Source organism: Apteryx mantelli, chromosome 3 (assembly GCF_036417845.1).
Source record: "Apteryx mantelli isolate bAptMan1 chromosome 3, bAptMan1.hap1, whole genome shotgun sequence".
Classification (NCBI taxonomy): domain Eukaryota; kingdom Metazoa; phylum Chordata; class Aves; order Apterygiformes; family Apterygidae; genus Apteryx; species Apteryx mantelli.
The window spans coordinates 38,175,096-38,199,453 of record NC_089980.1 but is presented as its reverse complement, the minus strand read 5'-3'; the positions used below and the strand labels follow the sequence as shown (position 1 = coordinate 38,199,453).

General features: G+C 35.5%; 1 protein-coding gene across 1 annotated transcript in view; it reads right to left on the bottom strand.

The window, feature by feature from the left end:
• Nucleotides 1-3,356: 3,356 nt before the first annotated feature.
• Nucleotides 3,357-24,358, bottom strand: part of PLEKHH2 (pleckstrin homology, MyTH4 and FERM domain containing H2) — a 53,881-nt gene continuing 32,879 nt past the window's right edge. The window contains exons 17-30 of the mRNA XM_067293138.1: nucleotides 23,209-23,388; nucleotides 22,189-22,297; nucleotides 19,373-19,485; nucleotides 17,066-17,245; nucleotides 15,183-15,280; nucleotides 14,531-14,708; nucleotides 12,610-12,765; nucleotides 11,080-11,177; nucleotides 10,552-10,693; nucleotides 9,638-9,783; nucleotides 7,938-8,067; nucleotides 6,975-7,061; nucleotides 5,523-5,660; nucleotides 3,357-4,482 (exon numbers count right to left, since the gene is read on the bottom strand). Of these exons, the coding sequence (XP_067149239.1) occupies nucleotides 4,300-4,482; nucleotides 5,523-5,660; nucleotides 6,975-7,061; nucleotides 7,938-8,067; nucleotides 9,638-9,783; nucleotides 10,552-10,693; nucleotides 11,080-11,177; nucleotides 12,610-12,765; nucleotides 14,531-14,708; nucleotides 15,183-15,280; nucleotides 17,066-17,245; nucleotides 19,373-19,485; nucleotides 22,189-22,297; nucleotides 23,209-23,388 (1,938 nt within the window). The 3' untranslated portion in view covers nucleotides 3,357-4,299. The remainder of the gene's footprint in view (nucleotides 4,483-5,522; nucleotides 5,661-6,974; nucleotides 7,062-7,937; nucleotides 8,068-9,637; nucleotides 9,784-10,551; nucleotides 10,694-11,079; nucleotides 11,178-12,609; nucleotides 12,766-14,530; nucleotides 14,709-15,182; nucleotides 15,281-17,065; nucleotides 17,246-19,372; nucleotides 19,486-22,188; nucleotides 22,298-23,208; nucleotides 23,389-24,358) is intronic.

The following is a 24,358-nucleotide window of genomic DNA, read 5'->3' as shown; positions in this document are numbered from 1 at the left end:
TCTTTTTAATTGAAATCCTGAAAGAAACTTTAGTGCTGTACAGTGGCAGGTCCTGCAGATGCCTTTCTGAGGGCATTTATTTCATGAAGATTGATACAGCATTTCCAGTATCTTGGAGTATGTAGCCAATACTGCACTTTTTCTTCAAAATTCATTATTACTGAGTTACTAATCACGTTAGTTAAAATTAACTTGAACTACTGGATTGCCCTAAGCTGTATGCACTATTAAAGCTCTGCCTACAGGTTTAAGTAAGTGGTGCATTCCTTTATGCAAGGATGAATTTCCTCCTTCAGGACCTAACCTATAAAAATTGTGTTAGTGACAAGTAACTCCAAATACCTACCAGCTTTCTTTTATAAAGAAATAAAATTTTAAAATTAAATCTAAATCAGCAGAAAAACACTGATTTTGTTGATTGTATTTAAAAACTCAAGGTTTTATCATTTGCCTGCTGGACCACAACAGTAATTATTTCTTGCTTGTTCTAGAAGTGAACAGAGTTTGTTTACTAACATTGCTACACAAAAAAATTGACATGGCAAACTGAAGTTCAAGTAATATATTAATTTACATTGTGTTTATTTAAAAATGTTGTTTATTTTCAGATCAATGTGATTGTTTATACAGTTACCAGTGACCTTTCAGTTGTGTCAAGCTCAGACTCACCGACCAACTGTACTATCATTGTCGCTGACTGCTAGTTCAAAGCAAGCACAAAAATGTTCTGAAGTTTATGATCCAAGGTGAAGCCTCCTTGCAAGTGCTATCCCATCAATGTGATGACAAGAATATTTTTACAACTGAGGTACCGCAAGCTTTGAGCACAGGATGTTCTTCAGCATCAGCCCTAGAGGTTGTTGCTCATCTGGCAGCTCACGTCACATCGTTACCGCTGAAGATCAGAAGGGGAGAAAGGTCTGGTTCCTCCCTGGGCTTTAGTCTTGGCTCAGGGAGCACAGTAGGAGTTGTTTTGATGAATGAATGACTCAAGGTTAAGACTGAGATGTGGATCACTCATGAGGTTCAGGCTCTATGAGGAAGGCAGAATAGATTATCTTTCTGGACTCTGAAATTTTCAGTTTTGCTGGCTTCTGTTGTGTGGTATCTTCTCAGTAACTGTGGAGCTAGTTTAACATGGAGCAAGTCCCTCTGAGACTTGCACAGCTCTGTTTGAAGGCTGGGCTGTTAAATATGCTTGCGTGTAACAGATTTACCATGTCGACTCTGTTAACTTTAAGGGAAATGTTTACTTGAGGAGGTTGCTATCAGACTATGGAAACCGCATTGTCAAAATCCAAATGCTGAAAGAAACTTTGTTGTTTAGTGTTGTACAGGTAGCGGTCATGCCGGTACCTGTGATTCTGAGTATATTTATTTCATGGAAATTAATACAACATTTCTGGTATGTGGTTCTCCAGGGCTAATGGTGACCTATAATCAGCAGTTAGTAAGTCTGTAAAGTGCTGCCATTAAAAGGGAAACTAAGACAAGAATTGCTTCTGGTACTAAGTTGTAGGGATATATTGCAGCAGCCAGAACTTAACACTGAAAAGCAAAGCAATATTTAGAGTGATCTACCTAAAGGCAGGCAGGAAGGTACTGTACTTTCTTAGATTGATTGTATACTGCTGTTTGTAATACTATAAATATTAATGAAAACTGTTTAAAAGACTCAAAATCTGCACATCAGCTGTGTATACCAAGTATCATATTTTCTCCAAACTTAATGAAGATTTTTAAAATTACATGAACAACATCACAAGCAACATGCTCCACTTTTTTTTTTTTTGGCCTGTTAATGAAACCAGATCTGCCTCATTCATTTAAACCCGTACAATTAGGAAATACTTATGCTCTCATAGGTTGTATTTTTAACACTTACCTTTCATGTATGTAAACTATCAGGGCCTTCTATCTTGATGGTTAAAAGCAAACATAAAGTTAATTTAGCGACACTGTTTAGACAGAAGAGACAAGCATTTTAAATACTATCATGGGGATTATCTTGCATTTGATTTGTTAAAAGATATAACTACAATGTTTTTTCTTTTTTCCAAACATTAAAAAATACACAGAGAAAAAGGAAACAATCCAATCTAAATTAAAACATAATTACTAGGTGTAGTAGTCTGGGTTGATTTCTGTCATAATTTTGTGATATGAGGATTGTTTTTGTTTCTAAGTTTCTAATCATCCCAGTTGAAAAGCTTTTGACTATGACCTAAGTGTAACTGATGCAGTAGCATGTTTGAATTTGCAAACAGCTGAAAGGCAACATCTCTGAAAGTTAACTACTCTACTGATCTCAAAGGGATGTTGATTCCAAGTCTAATTATACCTTGCCATCTGGCTAGCATCACTTCACCAGGGGATGTTGCACAAAAAGATGCTGTAGTTGGTGCCAGGGCCTCTTGTAGCTTCCCAAATGTTTTCCTTGCTGATGGCAGGAGATCTGCTGCCAACTGGAAGGTAAGTCTCCTGCTACTGACTCTGCATTGTACAAAGAGGTGAAGGATCTAGTGCCACAACCACTTCCAAATGGTGGAAGCGATCAGGAAGCTCTTTCCTCCTTTCAAAAGTGAAAGAATCTAGATTTAATATGTGCATTATTTGCTTGTAATTTTCAAGACAAAGCATTAACTCTTAGCATCATTCATAAAGGTGCTGGAGTCCTGAAGACTATTAGCTGTGGCAGGATTTTGAAAGCTTTCACAAGACTCTCTGTTGACTTGTTCAACTTCTCTTTCCAGTTTTTAATGATATGTTATTTAAAAAAACTATATCCCTTCTAATCTATTTCAATTCCTTAGCAAGATACTCCATGCCTTTCATAGAGGGCAAACTGCTGAAAATTACTTACCTCTTTCAATCTGCATATGCATAGGTATGAAATGTCATATCATAAAACAAAGGAGATTTTCAACCTTCAGATATTAAAATTCATCATGATGAAATTACTGCAGTTTTAAGTAATTAAAAAAATATGAGGGCTAACACTCACATTATAAGTGATAAAAACATCCATGATCATTAGCATGCACAGAAGTGGAAATTACAAAACATACATAAATCATTGATTTATGTTTGACTATCATCTCTATGGCTACATCCAAATTAGCTATTAGAGTATGCTCTAATACTGCTCTAAATGGATGCTTGATCCATTTCAAAGCCTACAGATGTGGTTTCTTTGCACAGAAACTAAAATGTAGAGATGGAAAGAAAAAAGGGAACTGGGAAGTGTACCCAGTTCCAATAGTACAGTTGTAGCATTATGTCCTTCAGTGTGCAAGAATATCATATTAGTATTATAATATGAAATGTATGGATACCAATAAAAACAACAAGAAATACAACTTTTACAAAATATTATTCTGAATCATTGTATATACATTATACACATCAGATATTATATGTCACTTATATCTCCAAGGTTACACACAGCAATTCAAACAATGGCTTTCTGTGTTATTCTTGTGTTTTGAATTGTGAGTCATTCTTGTATCTGGATTATATTATTATTTTGAGTTAAAGAAGAAATTAGGTAGGGGTTCTTGTTTAATAAAACTATACTAAACACAGTGCCTGTCCAATTTAGATTTTTACCAAATGCTAGGGGTAGGGAAGGATTATTTAGAAATTTACCAGGGCAAGGCTGAAGTTTTGCCAAATAAATAGCTTTATAACAAAAGCTAAAAGTATTCATGAGAATACACTTTAGATTTATGGTAGTTATATGATGTGTTTCTGTCTTTAAAAAAACCCAAAATATAGAAACAAATTAATTCATTCTTTTTAGTCCCATGGTGCTTGTATTGCAAATAAGGTGGGGTGCTGGAGATGGAAAATTTTCTGTGTTTGACCTTTCTTTTAAAACAAAAATTCTTTTTCATAATGAAGGTTATACAACTTGTATAATTTTGAAAAATAGAGGTGAAGAGCTGAAGACAGTTTGGTCCCTGAGAAAACATCTCAAAAATGACTAAAACCTATACAATTGTTCCTAAGGCCACCTTTCCCCATCACTAACAACAGACACATTTATTTTCGAGCTGTAGGGACAAGCCACCACCAGTAAAGCAGAATCCAGAAAGTGGCTCATCTTCATCATTCCAGTTTGGGCCAGGATTTTAATTGAAGGAGGGCTGCTGTTATATATGACTGAAATGAACGTAAACCTATCCACCTTTCTTTTGCTTATAGACCTGCTTATGCTGTATATCTGGCACACCAGAAAGTGTTCAATCAGTATAGAGACCATATAAATAAGGCACATTATCATGATATCTCATTCTTTCATAACAAAGTGGGACATTTAGTTGGTCTGTTGTTTGTGAGAAGTGGCTGACTCCCCATTTCCTTGAGTTTCTGTCCAGTTTGAGGTGTCAGTAGTGCTGGAGCAGAGAGATGATGAGCAGCTCCTTTTTGCTGATGAAAGTTGTTAATATAGCTGGCAATTAGTAGAGTGATCTCAAGAATCTGTAACAGGAACATACAAATCTCTTTGAAAAATACAGTGATGTGTTTTGACTGCTGGAAAAATAGCTAACTTTTCAGCAAGTGACAATCACCATCAACTGGAGAAGTACTTGCACTTTATTAAATTAGTGATGGGAGAAAGGAAATGCCTAGTAGAGCTTTCTTCTATCTCAGCTTGCCAAAAATGAATTGTTATTTCCAACAGCATGCTGGACACTTTGTCTTACACAGTTTTAAATGATTCAGACAGGTGGCTTCTATCACTTCTTCAAGAAATATTTTGAAGTCCAAAAGATGTTGCTCTTCGGAAAAAACTTTTGCGATGTGTTCCCTCACTTCTTCTAGTTATCTAGTGCTCAAGGACTAAAGATGCAAAGTAGACAGAAGGCATGAAGACATCTGGGAGCTTTGTACCATCCTTTCTCTTTGCAATCCACAAAACCTTGCCTATGAGGGCATACTCTGAGGGAAACCAGAGTAACGATTTGACCCACATTTATATGTGGGATTTCATATTCTGTTTCACAGATGATTCTGGCTTATAGCAAGAGATGTAGAACTCTATGCTTACTTTTTGATATAGTCAATCCTATCAGTGAAAGAGAGAATCTAGATTTTAAAAAGCAAGAACAGTTTCTTTACCAGAGAAAAAAAATCTTAGAATTTTTAAGAAGTGACAGATCTTTCAGAAGTCCACTGTACAACACAGTGGCTTTTTAAAAATTATCTAGGGCCTTGATTAAGCAAACAGACTAATTTTTAGATAATTTCTGTAGTTCCTGTCCTTTATCCTTCTATGAAAGATTTGGAATGTTATAGAAAAGGACATTAAAAGAAAAGAAACATCAATACCCTCACTGACAGCTCTTATTTCATATTAGTAATTGTTTTGCTCTCCAAAACCATCTGGCAAAAGTCGGTATCCTGAGGATGCTAGGAGTAAAGAAAGTGTTTAATCTTTTACATCTATTAAGGATTACCCCCTACAAAAAGTAGAAAAGCAGCAGATGGCGGGAAAATATTTCAGGTAATACACCAACCTTTGGTTTTGTCATGGCAAAAAGGAGTTTTTCGGTTGATTTGTCCTTTGTCTGAGCATTGTTAACAACCAACATAAAATCATCTTGATAGCCTCCAAAAGTCATCAGACTCTTATATGTATATGAAACTGTTAATCGCTTAAAAAAGAAAACCCAAAAAACAAAACACAAAGCTATAAGCAGGTAAATGCAGGAAAAAGAAATTATGACAAATACTTCTTTAAAAAATATAATTACATATCTATTTTTCAAAATGTTGGTGTTAGACTCTTATAAATCTTGAAATTAATTGTAAACTTTGGGATAGATTCATTCATCCATTGCAGATGGTAAGATTATCACATGAAAGTTTGACCTCTGTTTCTATTCCAGGTAATTTAAATAAAAAATATTTTGAACATGTTTCAGCTCAGGTATATAATTCAAGTTATATAAGTATTGGCTGCCTTTGAGAGAAGTTAATCACAGGAATTCCACTTGGAATTGAAGCAGAGTCTAAATAAGTTAAATGGCAGAGTGTATGATTTCTAAAGGGATTTAACCCCAGGATTTCTTTGTGCAGTGATGTAATTTACATACACACAAATGAATGCTACCCAGAAATGCTGTAACTAGCTCGGCAAGTAGATAGTGTTTATAGAGCCTTCTGCAGGCTGATGCAAGCTCATTTTGCTTGTTATCTGTAGAGAGCTGCTGTACGGCTCTCCTCTCTTTGTTTTGTTTTACTAATCCTTTTTAACTACAAAGAAACATAATGAAAAGGCCCATATCAATACAATTATAAAGTTGAGATTTTAATTTTCTGAAATTCAATATTAGCACTTGATAATAGCAACATGCCATTCTATTTCTTTGCAGTATATGAATTAAAGCAAGGATCTTCTCAGGCATTGCCTTTTTATGCTGATTACCATTAATTGTTTTCTGTAAAAACTTTTATTGCAAATCAAAGGAAAATCAGCACTTAAGATGACATAATTAAATAACACTGGGTTATATTACCTATTATTAAACAAAAATAATACAATGAAAATAACAATCTTTTTATGTAACTGCACTTTGCAGAGTGTATGTATTATGAATAATAATGGAAAAAATTAAAGTCTCCAAGAGAAGAAAATTAATGTTATTGTAAGAACTGTAACTATGGATCTCCTGACATCTGAATGATTAAAACATTAACATTTCATTAAAAGATATAAAAACTGTATCTGATAAACAAAAATGATTTTTTTGCACTGAATTTGTTACTTACTTCTATTATCAGTGCTACTATAGCAATGATAACAACATTAAAGCATTTTGAAAGGAATGAATTTTTGCTTCAAGAGAAAGACTAGAAAACTTACCATCGTGGCAAATACCATCTTTTGTATGCTATGGTGGTCAGTCTCCCTGATTGCTCAGTATTAAAATCTACTTTGACCAAAATTAAAAAAAATTTTCCCTTACCATAGAGCTGTAATCTAGGATGCTTATGCCATCTTCATGTACAGCAAACCATACGAAAGACTTCTCAAGTGAGGATGTTGCTACAGGCTACAAAGAGAAATGTTCTTGAGTTACAACTTTAAAGTGAGGCAATATTTAACTGATTAATAACAATCAGGTATTATAGAGCCCTCTTCATCCACATCTTTTACGGAGACTTATGCTGGAAGAGAACCGATATAAAGGAACTGAGGTGGCTGCCCAAAGCAACGTAGGAGGCCAATGGCAGAACTAGGAACTGAACCTAATATTCTTAAGATATTCTATCTTATGCCCACTATGCTTAGTCCAATAAACTGCACAGTTTTATAAAAAAAGAAAAGAAAAAAAACCCAGGCATTTTAAAGTTCAATAGCACATATGTCTATGCATGAAAAGAGGAGTGCTGACAAGCATTTAATATACATATTTTGGGATTACCTAATAGGAGGTAAGGGAGGAAACAGCAGTTCTGTTTAACACAGTTGTTATTTGAATCAAGAGAATTAAGATACTCGTGGCTTAATAGCAACTGAGAGGCCAGCACAGGAGGGAGTACTCTAAATACCCTTAACAACATCTAGGGCTTCTGCAAGGTTCAGCTCCAGTAGTCTGTTAACGACACCTTTCCAATATTCTAATAGTTATCGGACAAAATAGGTCTGAAACGAGAAGACTGTCTCAAACTAAGATATAAGAAAATGAAAAGATACTGCCTAGATTAATAACGTGAGACAAACAATAAGTGTATTAGAAAGTTATTATTACGGTATACCTATTGCTATGACTATTACATTTCACCAGTGTATGGCTTAAACAAATTAGTAATTTGACAAGAGATTCAATCAGCACATGTGCATCACACTCATTTTCAACAAAAGATATTACTCTTTTCAAATTATATTTATATTAAAAACCCACCACTGACTCAAAAAAGTTTCTTACTTTTGCTGCAAACAATTTAGCACCAAAGAAGGACCATTTTCTGGCTACAGTGAGATAAATGCGCACACAGTCTGCAGTACTGTGCCCCCTGAGAGCCATCCATCTTGTAGACAATCGCTGACAAAGCTGTCTATTGAAATGAAATATGTAATTTAGTTATTGAAAGGAATTTAAATGCTTACCCATAGCAAGTTTAATGAGCAAAAAAAATCAATTTGTTAAAGTGATAATTTAAGTTAATGCAACAACTATCACTTATACAGTATTAAATACATCCAAAACAACATTTAATATTTTTATGCACATGAAAATGACAAAGTATCTACTCATTTCTGCGACATTATGATTAAATATTGATGTAGCAGTAGCAGCATAAAGGGAAAAGTCTAGTACAGCTATTAATGTGTCTCTACAGATAATCAATCTACTTTTATCAGTACTCAACAGCAACACCAGTTGTCATTCTGAAAGTCTATCTAGCTTAGCACCTATCTTTACCTGTGGCTAGCAGTAGATATGGAAGATATTCTTTCTCACTGCATCTGGGGGCTGCAACGAAAAGGGGTGGTCCTGATGCATGAAGCATTCACATTGGCTCTTTTCTTTTGTGGCCCCACAGTGAGTTGGTTCAGTAAAATGATCCTATGGAAAATTAATTCTCCAAAAAACCCAGAATACCTTTCTAGCACATTGACTTGCAGGAATGACTCACTCTGCAAGCCACAAGATCATTAGATCCAGCCCCCAAAAAGGGAGGGGGAATGTGTAGCAAAGGAAAACTCTTTCAGCTGCAGCTCACTCTTACAGGAATTTTATGAAGACAAACTGCACCCTTAGCAAGAGGACAAGAAACAGGGCAGGGACAGTGTGCTACTTCCTCTGCTATGGACTTCCAGCTTCTGGCAATTGGTAGCTTAGGGACTACTTGAATAGTTTAACTGATGTTTAACATATCCTCCATGAATTAGTCTAATCTGTTACCACTTACACTTTGTTCTTTGAAATTAATTGCATAACTTTCTACTTGTTGTTTGTATACTTTTGCAAGTACCTGTTATCTTTTGAGGATGTAATAATGTTACTTTGTGCATAGTTTTAAACTTTCTCAACCCTGTAGTAAAGAATAAGGAAAATACTTGTGTAATGTTTATTGGACTTCAATAATCTCGAACACTGACTTTGGAAGGCTTGTTACACTATTCTGCTATTCTCTATGTTAATAGGTGTTGAGTGAAACGTCCTCTAGGTTATTCATTTTAAATTAAGTGAAACATTACCAAGTTACTGTACTACTGGTTTGACTGGCCCCAAGGGATTGTGTGTTTGAGTAGCAAACACTCAAACCAGATCCCCATGTCTTTTATTTTCAGCAGTTCTTTAGCCTGTGCACAGTTCTAATTTAGCTTTTCTCAGTAAGAAAAATAAGAACTGCAAAATGTCTGGGTTTTGTAACTCTGTGTAGTAACTTATCTGTTTTAAAAGTTCAGAGGGTTTTGCTGGAATGCATACTTAATGATGGCACTCTATTTTGATGAGAAATACACAGATGAAATGGGTCCTTGAATTCAGTAAGAATATCAGTTTCAAAGACAGCTCTTGGCAAATATGGCATAACATTAAGTTGTATATAATGATCATTTTAAAATTCCTTATTTTATCTCAAAATTTTTAGAGAATCTAAATAGTAAAATACATCTTACCTTAATTGTTCCTCTGAACAACCATGCCTATATCTCTTAGGATAGAACCTCTCCAAAACTTGTTTTAATGTGTGATTGGATTTAGATTGGGAAGTGACCTGCCCTGCTGGAGTTGAGAAAGGCCTTTCAAAATCTCCAATCTCTATCTAAGGGAAAGACCATTGAAAAGAAGGTATTTGTTACTGCAGAGTAATTTTGTAGGTGGATATTAGATAACTTTTCCTATATCTTACTAAGTAGAAAATGAAAAGCGGTTTGTCAGTTAACATATATTTTCACTGATATAAAAGTCATGTAAATCATTTTATTTTTACTTATTGAAATTTACCATGCAAAAAAATAAATATCAAGTATAAATTATACAAATATAAGGTACGAAACTTTCCAGTTCTACTCCAAAATTGCTAGATCCTCTGCTGATATAAACCAGTTTAGATTTTTTGAGTAACACCATCAAATAACTTTCTCAATAACTTCCCCTTGAGTCTTTAATTTTTCTTAAATAAAACAGATCTTATCCGGACCATGTCTACTAAAGGAGTTTTAGGGTTTGATTAAACAGCTGTTCCCATTGTGTACTAACTTGCCGAAATTATTTAAGGAATACGGAATGAAGAGGCGACACATGATTATATGATAGCTGATCAAAGAGGGCCTGACTACAAAGGATGTAACAAATGTTTTATCCATACTGATGCCAAGAGCAGTGTATGCCACAGAGGGTTTCCCCTGAAGTATAGAAGTTAGCCCTGCACAGCCTCCAACCCAATCTATTTCTTGTGTTGTCAGGTCTAAAAGGCAGAGGTCACTGACTATCAAGCAATCCTGGACCAGTCGCTTAATTTGTTTAAGTTTTTGGATCTGTAAAACTGCTGTGTGAGTCATTATTTTATTATTATTAATTCACAGATTACCTGTGCTAAAAGAGCTGTCAATTCCATTGCCAGTTCTTTGTTTACAGGGAAAAGTCCATTGACTATTTGATCATTTGTCTGATATACTAACAGCAGCTTCTCTCTGTCTGTCTCCCCATGGACTTGAACTGCAAAGTAGAGCCTACAGAAGACAGAAAGTTATTAAACAGAGAAGATAGGGGAAATGCATTAGCCATGACAATTAACAGTATCTGCTTTGAATGTGACATGTTTATGTCAGCATCAAAACACATTATCAGAGCAACACCTATACTTAAACCAGTGGGTAAATACTTAATTTCACTTTGAGTTCAGTGTAGCCTCTCTTTTTTAGCAACCCTGCTCACATCTTATGAGGTAGAAAAAATTAACTATCGTTTAAGAAAAAATTGTTCCAGTTACACCCATTTACTATTTCTGTTGCAAGCTCTGAGTCAGCCAGTATTTTTCGGATGAAGAAACTCCAGAAATTAAAAAAAAAAAAAATCCTTAGGACAAAGCAGAGAAGTTACAGTTGCTATTACAAACCTATTTTTATAAGTAAGGCGGACGGTCCTTGTGCCTTCACATTTCCCAGGATGTTGTTCTTTGGAGGCTTGCTCCCATTTTGAAATAATGTCACAGATCTAGAAGGAAAGCAATACAAAGCTGACTTTTGCATGTATTCATCTTTCAAAAAACCAACTTTGAATGAAATTGTCTACTTATTTAAATATTCTTTCCTTATGACATATCAGAAACTTAAATAGCTTGAATTTTTAAACCTACTGACAGATAAATTTTGCTAGCAGTTCTTAGTTGTAGTGTTTAATAACCATTTTTTCTGTTGTTTGTTTATCCTTCTACACACACATTAACTTTGGAAATGAGCCATAAATGCTTATATGGAAAGACCAGGTACTTAATGTAGCAGCAGCCAATGAATATGTAATTATACAGAGTGAGTTATATAATTAATCGAATGCTTTGATCTCAGCCTTTTCTTTCTGCTGCACGCTGGAGTTTTTGAGGTCCTTTGTAGGAACGATTCGTTATAATGTTTGCACGAAGTTTGTTATATTGCAGGAAGAGTGCTTTCTGACAAGCGGTGTACGTGCACGGGTGGGCAGATGGGGAGAAGGCAGCACGGTGGCTCTGTGAGCCCTTCTGGACTCAATGTCACCATTCTTTCATAAAAGAGCCTTTCTGGAAGCAGTAATGTGAACGGCTTCCAAAGGAAGTTCCAACCCTTGCATTTGCCAAGAAAAGAAGTAATTTTTTTTTTATGTTTTGCTTTCCATATCGTAATTACTTGTGGTGGGGGAAGAGAGCTGATCGTGATGACCTGCTTGTTTGTCACTAAGGGCTGGATGTACCTTCCCTTATGACTCAAAGTGCAGCTGTGAACATTGGCCAAAGGCTGCAAAAGGCTACTTGACAGAAGCACAAAGAGTTCGTTATTCATTAGTTGCTAAAAGGCCTGGAAAATATCTAATATTTTACTAAAACAGATTATATTGCATTTTGCCAATGCTTATTGCAAATCATTTAATTCTAGTAGTAGGGGGAACTAAAACTTCAGAATCCAGAACAATAAACCAACCATTGGAAATTTCCTGAACTGAACCCTATTATTCTGTATTTAGATAAGGAACCCTTTCTTTCTTCCTCCCCAGGATCCCTGCCCCAGTATCACGGACTTTTTGGACTTCAAATGGTCATCTTTTGGGGCTATACCAGAAATGCTAACTGACATCTCTAAATGCACATTGGACTGCAATTGCTTTTTCGTTTTAAAGAACAGCAATTAGTAACAGGTTACTTTCTTAACTCCAGCTGTTCCTTCCATGACTAGTATCCAGTCTCTCAGGCAAAGCTTTCAAATGTATTTCACTGAATGAATTTCAGCAATTGAAAAAATGGTATTTTTTGATCTTTCCTTTTATGTTATGAGAAAAAAAACTAAAGGACAGTTTCCAGCTTGGTAAATGTTTTCCTTTACATTGTCAGAAGAGAGCTCTGTAAAATGAAGATATTTTGTTGTTTTATATGCAGAGCTCATTAAAGGCTCTTGTTTACCTTGATGTTCCCTTGAAGACAGTGCTCTATATCCTTGCCAGAGGGATCATCAGAAAATAGTGCAAATCCTGACTGAGCTGGTTTCCTCATTCCTGTATCCTGGTTCAGGGTGTTCAGAAATTCCTCCACTGTGGTTGAGGCATCAAAGCCAACAACCTAAAAAAAAAAAGCAAAACATTTTTTGCTGTCAAACTTAAAAAAACCCCTAAGATTTTGAAGAATGATAATATACCTCAAGAATAATAATGGGCATAGAATAATGGGGATAGAAGACCCATTCCATCCCCTGTGAATAGCTTATTCTCATTGGAACTTTAAAATTTCCATTAAGGGTTTGGAAAAGAGTCAAGATTTCTACATATGAAGTGAAATTTAGTGGAGTTTCTCTGCATCAAAAAATTTACTAACCTCTCAGCAGATTGTACCTAGTGCATTTTGTTTATGAAATGAAAGGTCACTAACAAAATGCTTTTCTTTCAATTTTTTAATTTCTTTGTTTATACTAGTTTTTTTTGCATTTGCTACACTTGAATTTATTCAACAAAAAGCAGTCTAGTATCTGAGATTTTGTGGCAAACACCACTTAAAAAGGAGGAAAATTATAATTTCCTACACTTTTCAATAGGATGATGAAACAAATGAGATTATTAATCATTTTTCATGATGTGCAACTTCAGAAGGATATTAGATTATCTTCCTATTGGCAGATCTGAAATATTTTGTGGTGTTGGGTCAGTACTATATAGGTCAGTAACATATATAGCCTTCTAAGATTTGTTTCCCCAATTCTAATTTTTTTGTCTGAAACACTAATGTATTAGCATTTTAGCATGCTGTTCACTTAAATCTCTTTTTGAGGGCTTTTTGCTGTATTTGGCATATTGAAGAAGGCATTTTACTCTTATTGGGAAAGAAATATCTTGAAAGATGGATCTTGGAAATTCTTCTATTTTGGGCTTCTCGGGGTGGAAATTTAAACAGTACTGCTGAATCTAGCTTTAGAGATGAATACAGGAGTTTTAGATACCACTGTAAATTTTTTTTACTGAAGAATGTTTATCCCACTGAAATAATTTATTTTTTAATTACATATTTTCATAGCCCTTGGAAGAATGCATTTTTGATCAATAAATAAATAACTAATGAGCAGTTGTTTCTTTTTTATTTTGAACTTCAGTTTTGAAACTTTCTAAAAAGAAGATTTAAATACATTTTGATTTTTCTGTTTTACTGGACACACTGATTAAAAAGGCATAGAGAAAAAAAGAGTTTTTTTCTGTGATAAAAAGATTAATCAATACAGTTTTGATTTCATTTTAAAAGTCATTTTCTATCTAGGAGTACTGTAAGTTGTTAAAGATCTGTTTTCAGCCAGCTCCCACTGTTAGAAACACAAACCAGGACTTGAACCAGTATGCATGGAAGTCCACAGAAAGTTTCCTACAGGCTTTGACAGATGAAGCCAAAAAAGAGTTAAGAATGAAGCTGTGTTTGTTCTGTAACAAATCTAGTTATCCTTCAGTGAGTGTTAATGTGAGTCACAGATGTGCTTTCAGGCCTTCAGTGACATATTTGACTTTCAAGATTTCTGATGAAAGGAATTTAGTACCTTCCTCTTTTCTTCAATCATCTAATTCATTCATCTGATGGTCAGGTTAAATAAGAAACAGAACTTTAATATTTCACGTTCTTAAGGTGTTTTTTTTTCTTTTAAAGGAATTTTTTTTTCCAAACCTCTACTCTTCATTGGTCAAGTATGATTCAAGTACTTTGTGCTTTCCTTTGCTAACACTGGCACAGGATAAAACCTGAGCCATATTTATCTTAACACTTATAATTCTGTTTCTGATATATTGCTCCATGAATTTGCTAATAGCATGTGGTTGGGACAGCTTAGATTTTGTGCTATACTTGGCATTACCTGATATATGCCATTCATGAAATGAACTGGAATGCTAAAGGGCAGGGAATGGTGGTAGGGATTTCTCAGAAGGGTTGAAAGGATTTCCATTCTGGAAGGTCTGGCTTCTCGGTCTCCGTTCTGCTGGGTACGGTCTACGCAGCGCTGACAATATATTGCATATTTCCCAAATTCAGTCCTGTGACAGAAAAGGAGATATAAAGCATTTCTTGTGGACTGACTGAAAGGACAGTAAACTGTGAGTAAATCCCTCAGAGAAGCCAAATGGGAGGAGTACAAAGATTTCACTGAAAGATTTCCAACACATTTTTTCCATGTGGATTTATAAGGAGAGTAAGTCCACAAGTCCACTGAGACCAAAAGAGTTGTGCTAAAGATGAACACGGCTCAGAGTGTAACTGCTCTATTTTGGGTTTCATGCTTTTGCACCATATAGCCAGAATTCCATAGCAGAATATTTTCCAAAACAAAGGATAACTTTTCCAAATGATGCACAGAAGTAACATGTACAATAGTTTAGTGGCACTGGAGCACAATTCTATTAAGGTGTATTTTAACATGTATGTCAAGTTCTTAAACATTAAATAAAGACTGAAAATAAGGTATTTAGGAAAGATTAGCCACCTAGCTGGTTAATAATATTCTGGCGCACCTGGAATCTGCATTCTTCTTTAAATGAAGTTTAAGAAGCCAAAGGAATGGGTGCTGGGGGAGAAAGAGTCCAACACAGAGAGCCAAGAGCTGCAAGCCCTGGACAAAAGGAAGACATTCACTGTTTTAAACATCTTATAAAGTAAGACTTCCTGTGGTTGCTGGCCAGCAGTGCAGCTTACTGTGCCAAATCAAATAATAGACAATTGCAAATTGGAAGAAAAAAATAAAACAGAGAAAAAGCTGAGTAAATGAGGATGTTACCTCATCAGAAGGCCAAAAATGCTCTCTTTCTATTTACTTGTGTAAATACAAACATGTTTTACAGCATGTTTATTTGGGGGCTGGAAATGGGAGAGTAGGTCAGAGAGTGGGAGAGAGTTTGTATAAAGAACAGTTAATATACAGGATAAAAGTCTTAAGGCTGCAAGATCAAGCACTAAGAAATGAGGAGAAGCCTGTGCAATTTTAATTCAGCTCTCCTTTTCACATGCATTATGATATAACCCATAAGATGTCTTCCTCCTACCAAATGGATAGTAACTATTGAACAAATAATTGTTCAATATTTTTGGTGTATTCTCATAGTTCAGAATGTATTTACAAGCCTCACTTAATGCACACTACTCTCATGTACTCTGGGTATAGACTCACTAATCTTGCAGCTACTCTTCTCACTGCTGTACCAATGGTTCAGTTCAGAATTTAGAAAACAGGGTTCTACTACCTGATGGGCAGTTTAGTTTATCTGACTTGCCTGGTATCAAACAGAAATTTGACAGCACAGCCACAGATATACCCTATCATTAGATACTAGTAGTTTGTTGGAAAATGGCATCAGCTTTGTTTCAGGAAGACACTGTGGTAGTAACAAGTATGGGAGACTACAGCACAATTTAGTTAATAACTCAGGACTTAAAAAAATTGTGGGAGGCTACAAATATTTTACTGAATATATTAACACTTATAATCATGACAGTGATGGCAATGATTTATTATCAGTACAGAGGGAAGGCCTTACTAGTGGTATAAAAATAACAAAGGACTACAGTTACTTTAAACTGATCAGCTGTATGTAACTTGAGTGTGTACTAACTGACATCGACATGCTATATCTGCCATGAAAGCTTTTTGGGTGTGATGCATATACTGGCCACACCCATGATATGGGCAATTTCTAGATAATACATATGCCTACTGGCCATATCCTACTTTCTTTGGTAAGTTTGAGGAGAAAAATGTGTCTATGACAAAAGCCTTAATATGGTAATTTCCTTTCTCATTTTCTGATTCATCTCCAAGTTCTGTATGTATTGCTACATCACATGCGCTATTGTTCCAATTCTGTTAATGCTACACAGATTATAGAGTACTGTCTTTCCTTTCAGTTTTAATTCACTTAGTTATAACACATTTGGATACCATTGAATAACTGGCAATGGACCAAGGTGAAGAATTACAAGTATATATGCATTATCTGGCATGTAGGATGTGTGCAGAACAGCATGAGACAATAAAAGATGACATCTATCAAAAAAACTGGGCATATCTGAGATGCCACAGCAGGGCTCCCTACAGCTTTTTTTGCACATGTCTGTAGCCACGTCTCATGCGGTTTAGTCTGCCACACTTCCTGATGCAGCACCTATCTTAAGAAAGATGCAGTAAAAGAGAGGAGAATTAGGTTCCATATATTATGTCTTACTTAATGCTTTGCTAGAAGGTAGCCAATTGCATGTCCAGCCTTTAAAAACGAGATGTTCTTTCAGTTCTTTATCTGATTTTAAGTAAGCAGAAGCGCAGATCCCTCTGCCATTGCAAACTGTCTCTGCAGTTCCTTCACTGCTGTTGTAATAGGTACCATTAAGACAAATATTGGGTTACCTGTATCGGTCCTGCCTGGTTTTGTGGATGTCGACGTCTAGTCTGTTTAATAAGCTGGCAACAGATCTCATTCTGAAGTTCAGGATGTGTGAGGCAGATCTGCAAAGCACTTTGGGCCAAAGATACATGGTAATCAACGGCAGGAGAGTCAACTGCGGCATTTATAAATAACTGGCAGGTCTAGATATAAAATAATAAGTAAGTGAGTTTACATACGAAGCTGCAACAAATCTTTTAGAGGTTTTGCATAATAGAAATATGCTATAATTGAAGTCGCAATTAATCAGTATATCAACAGACTAAGAAAACCCTGCTGTCTCTGCTAAAAGAGGTGAAAAACGGCCAGAATGGATGAAAAGCTACACAGAAAGACTTAAGATGAAAATAGCTTTTAATAATGCATTGGTTTTTAAGCTTGGGGAAAGCTAAATTGAGGCAGATATCTAAATGGAGTGAGCTGTAGTAAGAGCTGGAACTGTTGTGGTGTTAGGAAAGTTTAAGGACATACTAAGCATAACTTGCCCCTGTCACAGGGGTTTAAAACCCAAGGTAGACAGCTACAGTGGCAGCCAGTATAAAACACTTCTGTGCAAATAGTGAGCACAACATGGCAGAATATGCACAAATAAGAAAACCATGACTCATAAGTATTTGTTTTGCTTCTTGGCTTTCATTGCTATTTTTACTGTGAATAAACATAACCTTTCCTATTGCCAGTACTGTCTTAAGAAAGTTGAGTGGTGGTAGAGCTGTACTAGAAGAAAGTTTATATATCACTTATTCCATTTAGTCTATACAATAATTCTCTTGGTTATGATATCTAAATTAGCTTATTAAAACAGGTGCTTAAAGATGAATTTTCGAAGTATATAAACAAAATACAAGAGATGGATGGAAAGTTAATCTGTTTCTAGTCTATCTGAAAACAACGTGGATGCACAGGACCAATTTTATCAGCAGTGAAATAACTGAAACATTATTTTCTCTGTCTCTAAATCAATTCTCTACATGACTTTTAAACTGATTTATACAAGGTTTTAATAAAGGTTGCACAAACCATCTTTTTCTTATTTATTTTAGGCAAATGTCTGTGATTTGAATTAGGTCTGAAATACACTTCAGAATGTGATTTCCAGATAGACATTGGTTTATTATTATGAGGGAAGTATCAATTTAAATTTTCATGCTGCAGGACTGCAGAAAATAAAATGGAAGTGCTTTAAAGTGCTTCAAATGTTTCGGACAAACAAGCTGGAAAGTTTGTCTACAAGTGACCGTGACTGAACATATAGTGCTTGTCTTGAATTCCTTTCTAGATCCTGACCATTATATCAAAATTCTCAAGACAGTTCATGCTGCAGGGAATCTGTGCAGTCTCTGTGGAGACAGTTCATTTATCCAAGCACTATGCCTTCCAACTTGTAATGTATTGCACAGAGTGTAATGTACAAGAAAATGCGCATTCTGTAATGCAATGTACAGAAAAACAAGAAACAATATATTTTTTTCTCTGAAATAGACTTAATTACATTTGGTTAATGTTCAGGAGTGGTTTTACTTGGGTGAGCATAGGAGAGGAGAAGTAAGGTTAATGGAACTGCAGCACCCTCCTTCTCATAGTTATCAACCATCTGGCCTTTCACCAGGAAAGATAAAAGGTCTTATCTGCACACAAAGATGCTCAAGAAATTAGCTGATGCACAGCAGTTATGAATTACTATATCTCTTAATCATAAAGCCCCTTCACTACAGCTGTGAGATATACCTATGTGCATTTTTAAAGGTGTACGAAAATCTTTAAAAGTGAATTTATAAAACTGTTGTGAAATACTTCCAAGAATCTTACTCTGTAATATTTTCTCTATTTATATTACTAGAACACAAAATTATTATTTTTCATTTTGTTTCAGTCTTTCAAGACTGAATTGCTACTCATATGAAGAATGTTTTCTTTTTATAAAGAAGGACAGTAGAATCTCTGCCTTCTATCTCAATTTGAATCAATCTATGACTGCTTATATTAGAAAAATTGGCTTTGTCTAGTTTTTCTTCAGATTTTTAAAATATCTTCTGCACTATAGCTGATTAGAAAAGTCTACAACAAAACTGTAACCTACCTTTGTTCTTACTGAAATTTGACTGACTTTGGTGAGATAGTGTGGGGACATTCTGCTACTGTCTGTCCACTAGTTAGTTTAGTCTCTCCACTAAGGATAAGGGAGTAAGCTTCTATTTTCAGATCTGTTGAACATCTCTAGTAAGCCAAAAATATGCACAAAATTAAAAAGGCATTTACTATGGTTTTACCTTAAATAATTTAATTGCTTCAGTTTGCAAGGCCTCTGATGGTAATGTTGTAAGAGGGGAAGCAATTCCTTCTTTGCTGTGGCAAAGTGTAGGATGTCTCCAAATCTGAGAAGCTGAATGGATAAAATACATGTTTCTTGCAATTAATAATTCAGTCTAGTAAATTTAAACTTTGGCTCATCATTCAAAGAGAAACAAAACGTTAGACAAGCTTTAGCAACAAGCTTCATAGCTCAAGGATCATTTGGCTCACTGTTAAAGCATTGATAATTCTGGAGCGAATTGAAGAAATAAGTATACCTTTAACATCAGAACACTACTTTTCTCATTTGACATTTCAGGGCCAATTTTGGTAATCAGAAACAACTGAAATGTAAATTTTATTATTATTAATTTTTAAAGGCTCTAGTATCTTTAAAGACTGCAAGCATCTGACTTACCATCTAAAAGGCGTTACCTTCAACATGGCAGCAACTTAACACCTAATTAAATAGTGACTCAGGAAGAAGATATGGCCCCAGATAGCTGAATGTCTTCTAAAACCTCATTAGATAGATTCAGAAGGAAAGCAAATATCCATCTAACCATTTCTTTTAGCAAGTACCTATTCTTTTCACAGTTGCAATTTTTCTTGAAACATTTGGTCCAATATCTTTCTGCAGACTTAATTACTTAATATTCTTCCAGATTCCACACTTAAAACTTTTGAACTCTTACATGTATTAGAAGAGTCCAAACTGTTAAATCAATCAGCTTCTGAGAATATGGATTCTTCCCTAAGATGTCATTCCCATCCACAGACTGAACTATTTCCTAATTTTATGACATTGCTGCTTGAAATGGTACAGAGGTCACTTTAACAGAAATACTTAGTTATTTGAGTCTGTAAGAAAAATAACAATACATTTCGACTTCAGTTTGCTTGGTTCATCATGATTCATAACCCAAGAATAAAATACTCTTATTTTGTATTTAATGAAAGTCTTCCAGATTCTTTGGGATCCAATGTGGTATTTTTGTCAATGATGGAATTAACTGAATCTCTTGCCTACCCAGGTGCTTCTTTTCACAACACTTGCAACAAAGAAACTATCTTTAGATCACTAATACAACTAACTAAAATCAATCATTATGTTCAAAAATTATTGTGGGAGCGGGAGACAGTCACACACAGGCAATATAATCAAATGAACCATGCTGTCTTAAGAAACAAGAGCAAAAATTCTTATGCTTCTGTGGGTACTGGGTTTTTTGTTTTGTTTGGTAAAGCGAGCTCTCTCACTCAAAATTGTTGCATCTCTTCACACTTTACGTGTGCCTAAGTCCGTCTGGACTGAGTATAGCAATATTGAGAAGATATATTGCCGCGGTAGAGTCATCTCCCTCTCCCTACACTATGACTTCTTTGAGCCTTGCTATACGATGGGGTCAATAAGGATTCTCAGTGAGGTAAAGCTCCTGGGTATTAAATCAGTTTCTTTCTGCTGAAACTCACAACTACACCCTATGTGGCAGTGGAACCTGGCTTCTAAGTTTAAGTACCTCTATCTCAAAGACTGAGAATGCGTCTAAAAGATTGCTGGCTACTTTTTGTTACAAACTGTGAGATTATTCAAAATAATAAAAGTTCTCAAGACCTGTTCCTCTAATGTCTAGGAGGTTTTGCATGAGAATAAGGAATAATTATCTGAGTAAGAGTGTGCAAGACAAGTCCTCAAGGTGCCGGCACAGAACGTCAGTGAGTCTGTCAGTGACTTGTGCTTAAAGAGTCAGAATCTGAGAACCAGTTTCTTGCAGACAAGGGAACAGCATTTACTGTGTTTAAAATCCAGAGCAAAGTGGGAGCAAAATCTATCTGGTGAATATTAGCACTGCTCCCCTTTTGAAGTTACCAGTCTATCCACAGCAGCATGGGATGTGACAGATGGCAGTTTTGGGGGGAGGATTAGTATAACATTAGGATGAGCTGTCCCCAGAGGTGAATTAAAAGAGGCTTGAGTCTTCCTTTTAGCACAGGCATATTGAAGTATATTTCCAACTGAACAGACTTTGGTGTTCAGAACTGTACTAACACTTGCTGTAACTCAAGAGGTTATACAAGAAATGTGAATTCTAAAACTTTCCTAAACAAAACCATATAGTACACATAGTTAAGGAAAACTTGGTAATATGGGGTCTATATTCTTCCTTTACGACACACTTTTTCTGTGTAGTATAAGGGATCAGAATTTGGAAATGCAGTTATATACCTAGTGGTATATAGTGGCATTTAAAAAAAAACACTATATCAAAGGGAGTCGGGCATCTATTAACTTTTCCAAATTATTTTGGTGTGTTCTACAAATACTGTTCTGAATTCTGACCTCAAGTAGAAATTCCATTCTCACTGATTTCAAAGTCTTACAGAAACAAGGCATAGATAGTTGTATTTATTCATGAATAGGCATAACTTTGTTAATGGTTTTGTTAATGATATTTTAGAATAGAGATTCAAAGTCCTGTCACTCCTGTTGAAAGTGTTTCACAAAGCAGGTTAGTGTCAGTAGTCCTGCTTTACAGAGTGGATAGCTCTGCTGGTGTAGAAAGAAAGTCATCAGAAAAGTAAACCTACCAAAAAGGTTAATGGCTTTACATTGACCAAAAAAAATCTAATTCCACATATATGTGTTTATTAAAAGATCTGGAAGGTATGCCTAATACTATAATTTGTAGTGTTTTTATTACAAAAAAATGTTTTACAAACTTAGGATAAATATTATCTGAACTTCATAAGTATTAAAAGATTAGTATGTTGAAACAGAAAGAAAGAAACTTACTGGTATCACCTTCCGTATTTAATAATTTGCAAACAAGTTGTTCAAACTCAGATCCAACATTTACACTGGTACTTCCAGCTGCAACTGTCAGATGATAAAGCCATGTGTCCTAAAATAGAAAAACACAAAGCAGCCCACTCATTTGTTCCACCAGATTCTCAAGAGCATTAAAAATAGTGAATGTCACTTTTTGTAGGAATTAAGTCAGAAGTTGAATGTTGGAAGGAGCTCCTTCATTGAGATTTTGCTCTCAACTCAAAACATTGCCATATGCTCCTGCTGAAGCCCAGAGGAGTTGCCCTTTGTTTTACTTTCGCACTTGTACTGATGCTCACCCTATGTTACAAATATGAAACGAGGAAGACTGAACAAGGCTCTCTTCTTTCTTTTCCCCTCAGAAATCATTGCTAAGTGATGCAGGGCGTTCTCACTTTCCTCTTTAGAAAGCTAATATAAACGTCTTTTTATCACTGCCAGATCCTGATAACCTTGGGCTTAAGGTCAGGAATCACAATGAGGTCTACGAGATTACTTAAGAACAATCAAGCAATAATAATAAAAATGTTTTTTAACCATCTATCTCACTTCACTGATGGAAGTCTTTCCTACAGTTAGTCTGTGAATTTAGTTATCAGGGAAAATGGAAAACATTATCCCAAAACTTCTCAGGAAGGTCTGCTAAAGGTCTGTCTGCAAATCAGTGAAATGTGAGCAAAATTATCAATTTACAGCATACGTTCTGCACCATCTCCTTATGTAGGCAAGCCTGGATATTTCTGGATATTTTAAAAAGGATTACCTGTGTTAGCACCGGTTCTCAGACAAATTTGGATCAATGTTCATGAAGCAGGACCTTCTCTTTGCTTATTATTTCAAACTACAAGGTAGATGGCATACCAAAAAAAGTAACTTGACTCCAGTTGCCCTTTCCCCCTCCCCTCCTCTTTAGGAAATGTTCATATCACAGCACCATAGTCACAGACATGTGATTTAAACTCGATAAAAAAGTCCATTTATTACCTTCTCATGTTTGGATCCTATAAGAAGATAAGTGGGTCCTTGATCTTTGGGATGGATAACAACAGTATAATGTGTTGATAATAAAATGTGGCCACTAGCCTCATAATCTTCATCGGAATCACATGATCTATCAACTTCTTCAACCTTAGCCTCCCAAAGCTTGATTTGACCAAGAGGAAACTAAAAATAAATATCAGAAGTGGTCAGAGAGCAAATACTTGCTTTAGGGCACACTAATTTTATATCTCTAATTCTACAAACAGAAATAAAAATGAAACTGCCATTAATACCCATTTATATTTATTTACAACCTGCCAAGGAATGCCAGATAAACCAGCTGTCATAAACAGCAGAAGCAGAATGATATGTGCCAAAGTCTGAGAGTGAGCAAGACTATAATTCTACTTGCAGGTCTGCTTCTCTATCCAGTTAATGCAATAAATCTGTGTTACAGGGAGATAGGTAATTCTTCAGAATTTCCAATCCAGTTCCAACTAAAATTTCCCAGTGTCAAGCCTGGGACCTTAATCATAATCACTGCTTTGAGAGGACAGCACTGTACTGCTACAGTATGTAGATTTGTCCATGCTATGCTGCAAGTTCAAAAGGTAAATTTTTGGTGTGGTGGACCTTCTCAGTTGGTTTCATTCTCCAGCTTGACAGACCACAGTACTTGAGCCTGATGTTGTATATATAGTTATGATCATTTATCAGGAAATATTCTATACAAAAAGCTGTTCAAAGGGAAATTTTCATGGAAGTAATTATTAAGTACCCAATATGAACAGGAAAACACAAAGAACCCCAAAACAGCATGCCATCTTCACAATTGGGTGACAGGACTAACAGAGGATAACAGTCCTTGCTGGCTATTTTACAGAAAGGTCTCTCCCTTCCTACAGCATCACTGCTCTTTCTCTAGCCATTCAGGCATCGGGATGTTCAAGAGAGTCTTATTTAATGGTGCAGTGAAGAAGGCTTGACTGTTGTTCCTGTATTGCTTGTGATGTCCAGTAATGCTTAGTGATCTGGGAGAACGAGAGAGGATATGTTTCCCTTTGGCAAAATGGTGGTTGGTCACTACTGCAACTAGATTCTTTCCTGTGACATGTTCAAGTGTAAACCTGAAAGAAATGGTCTTAAAATATCG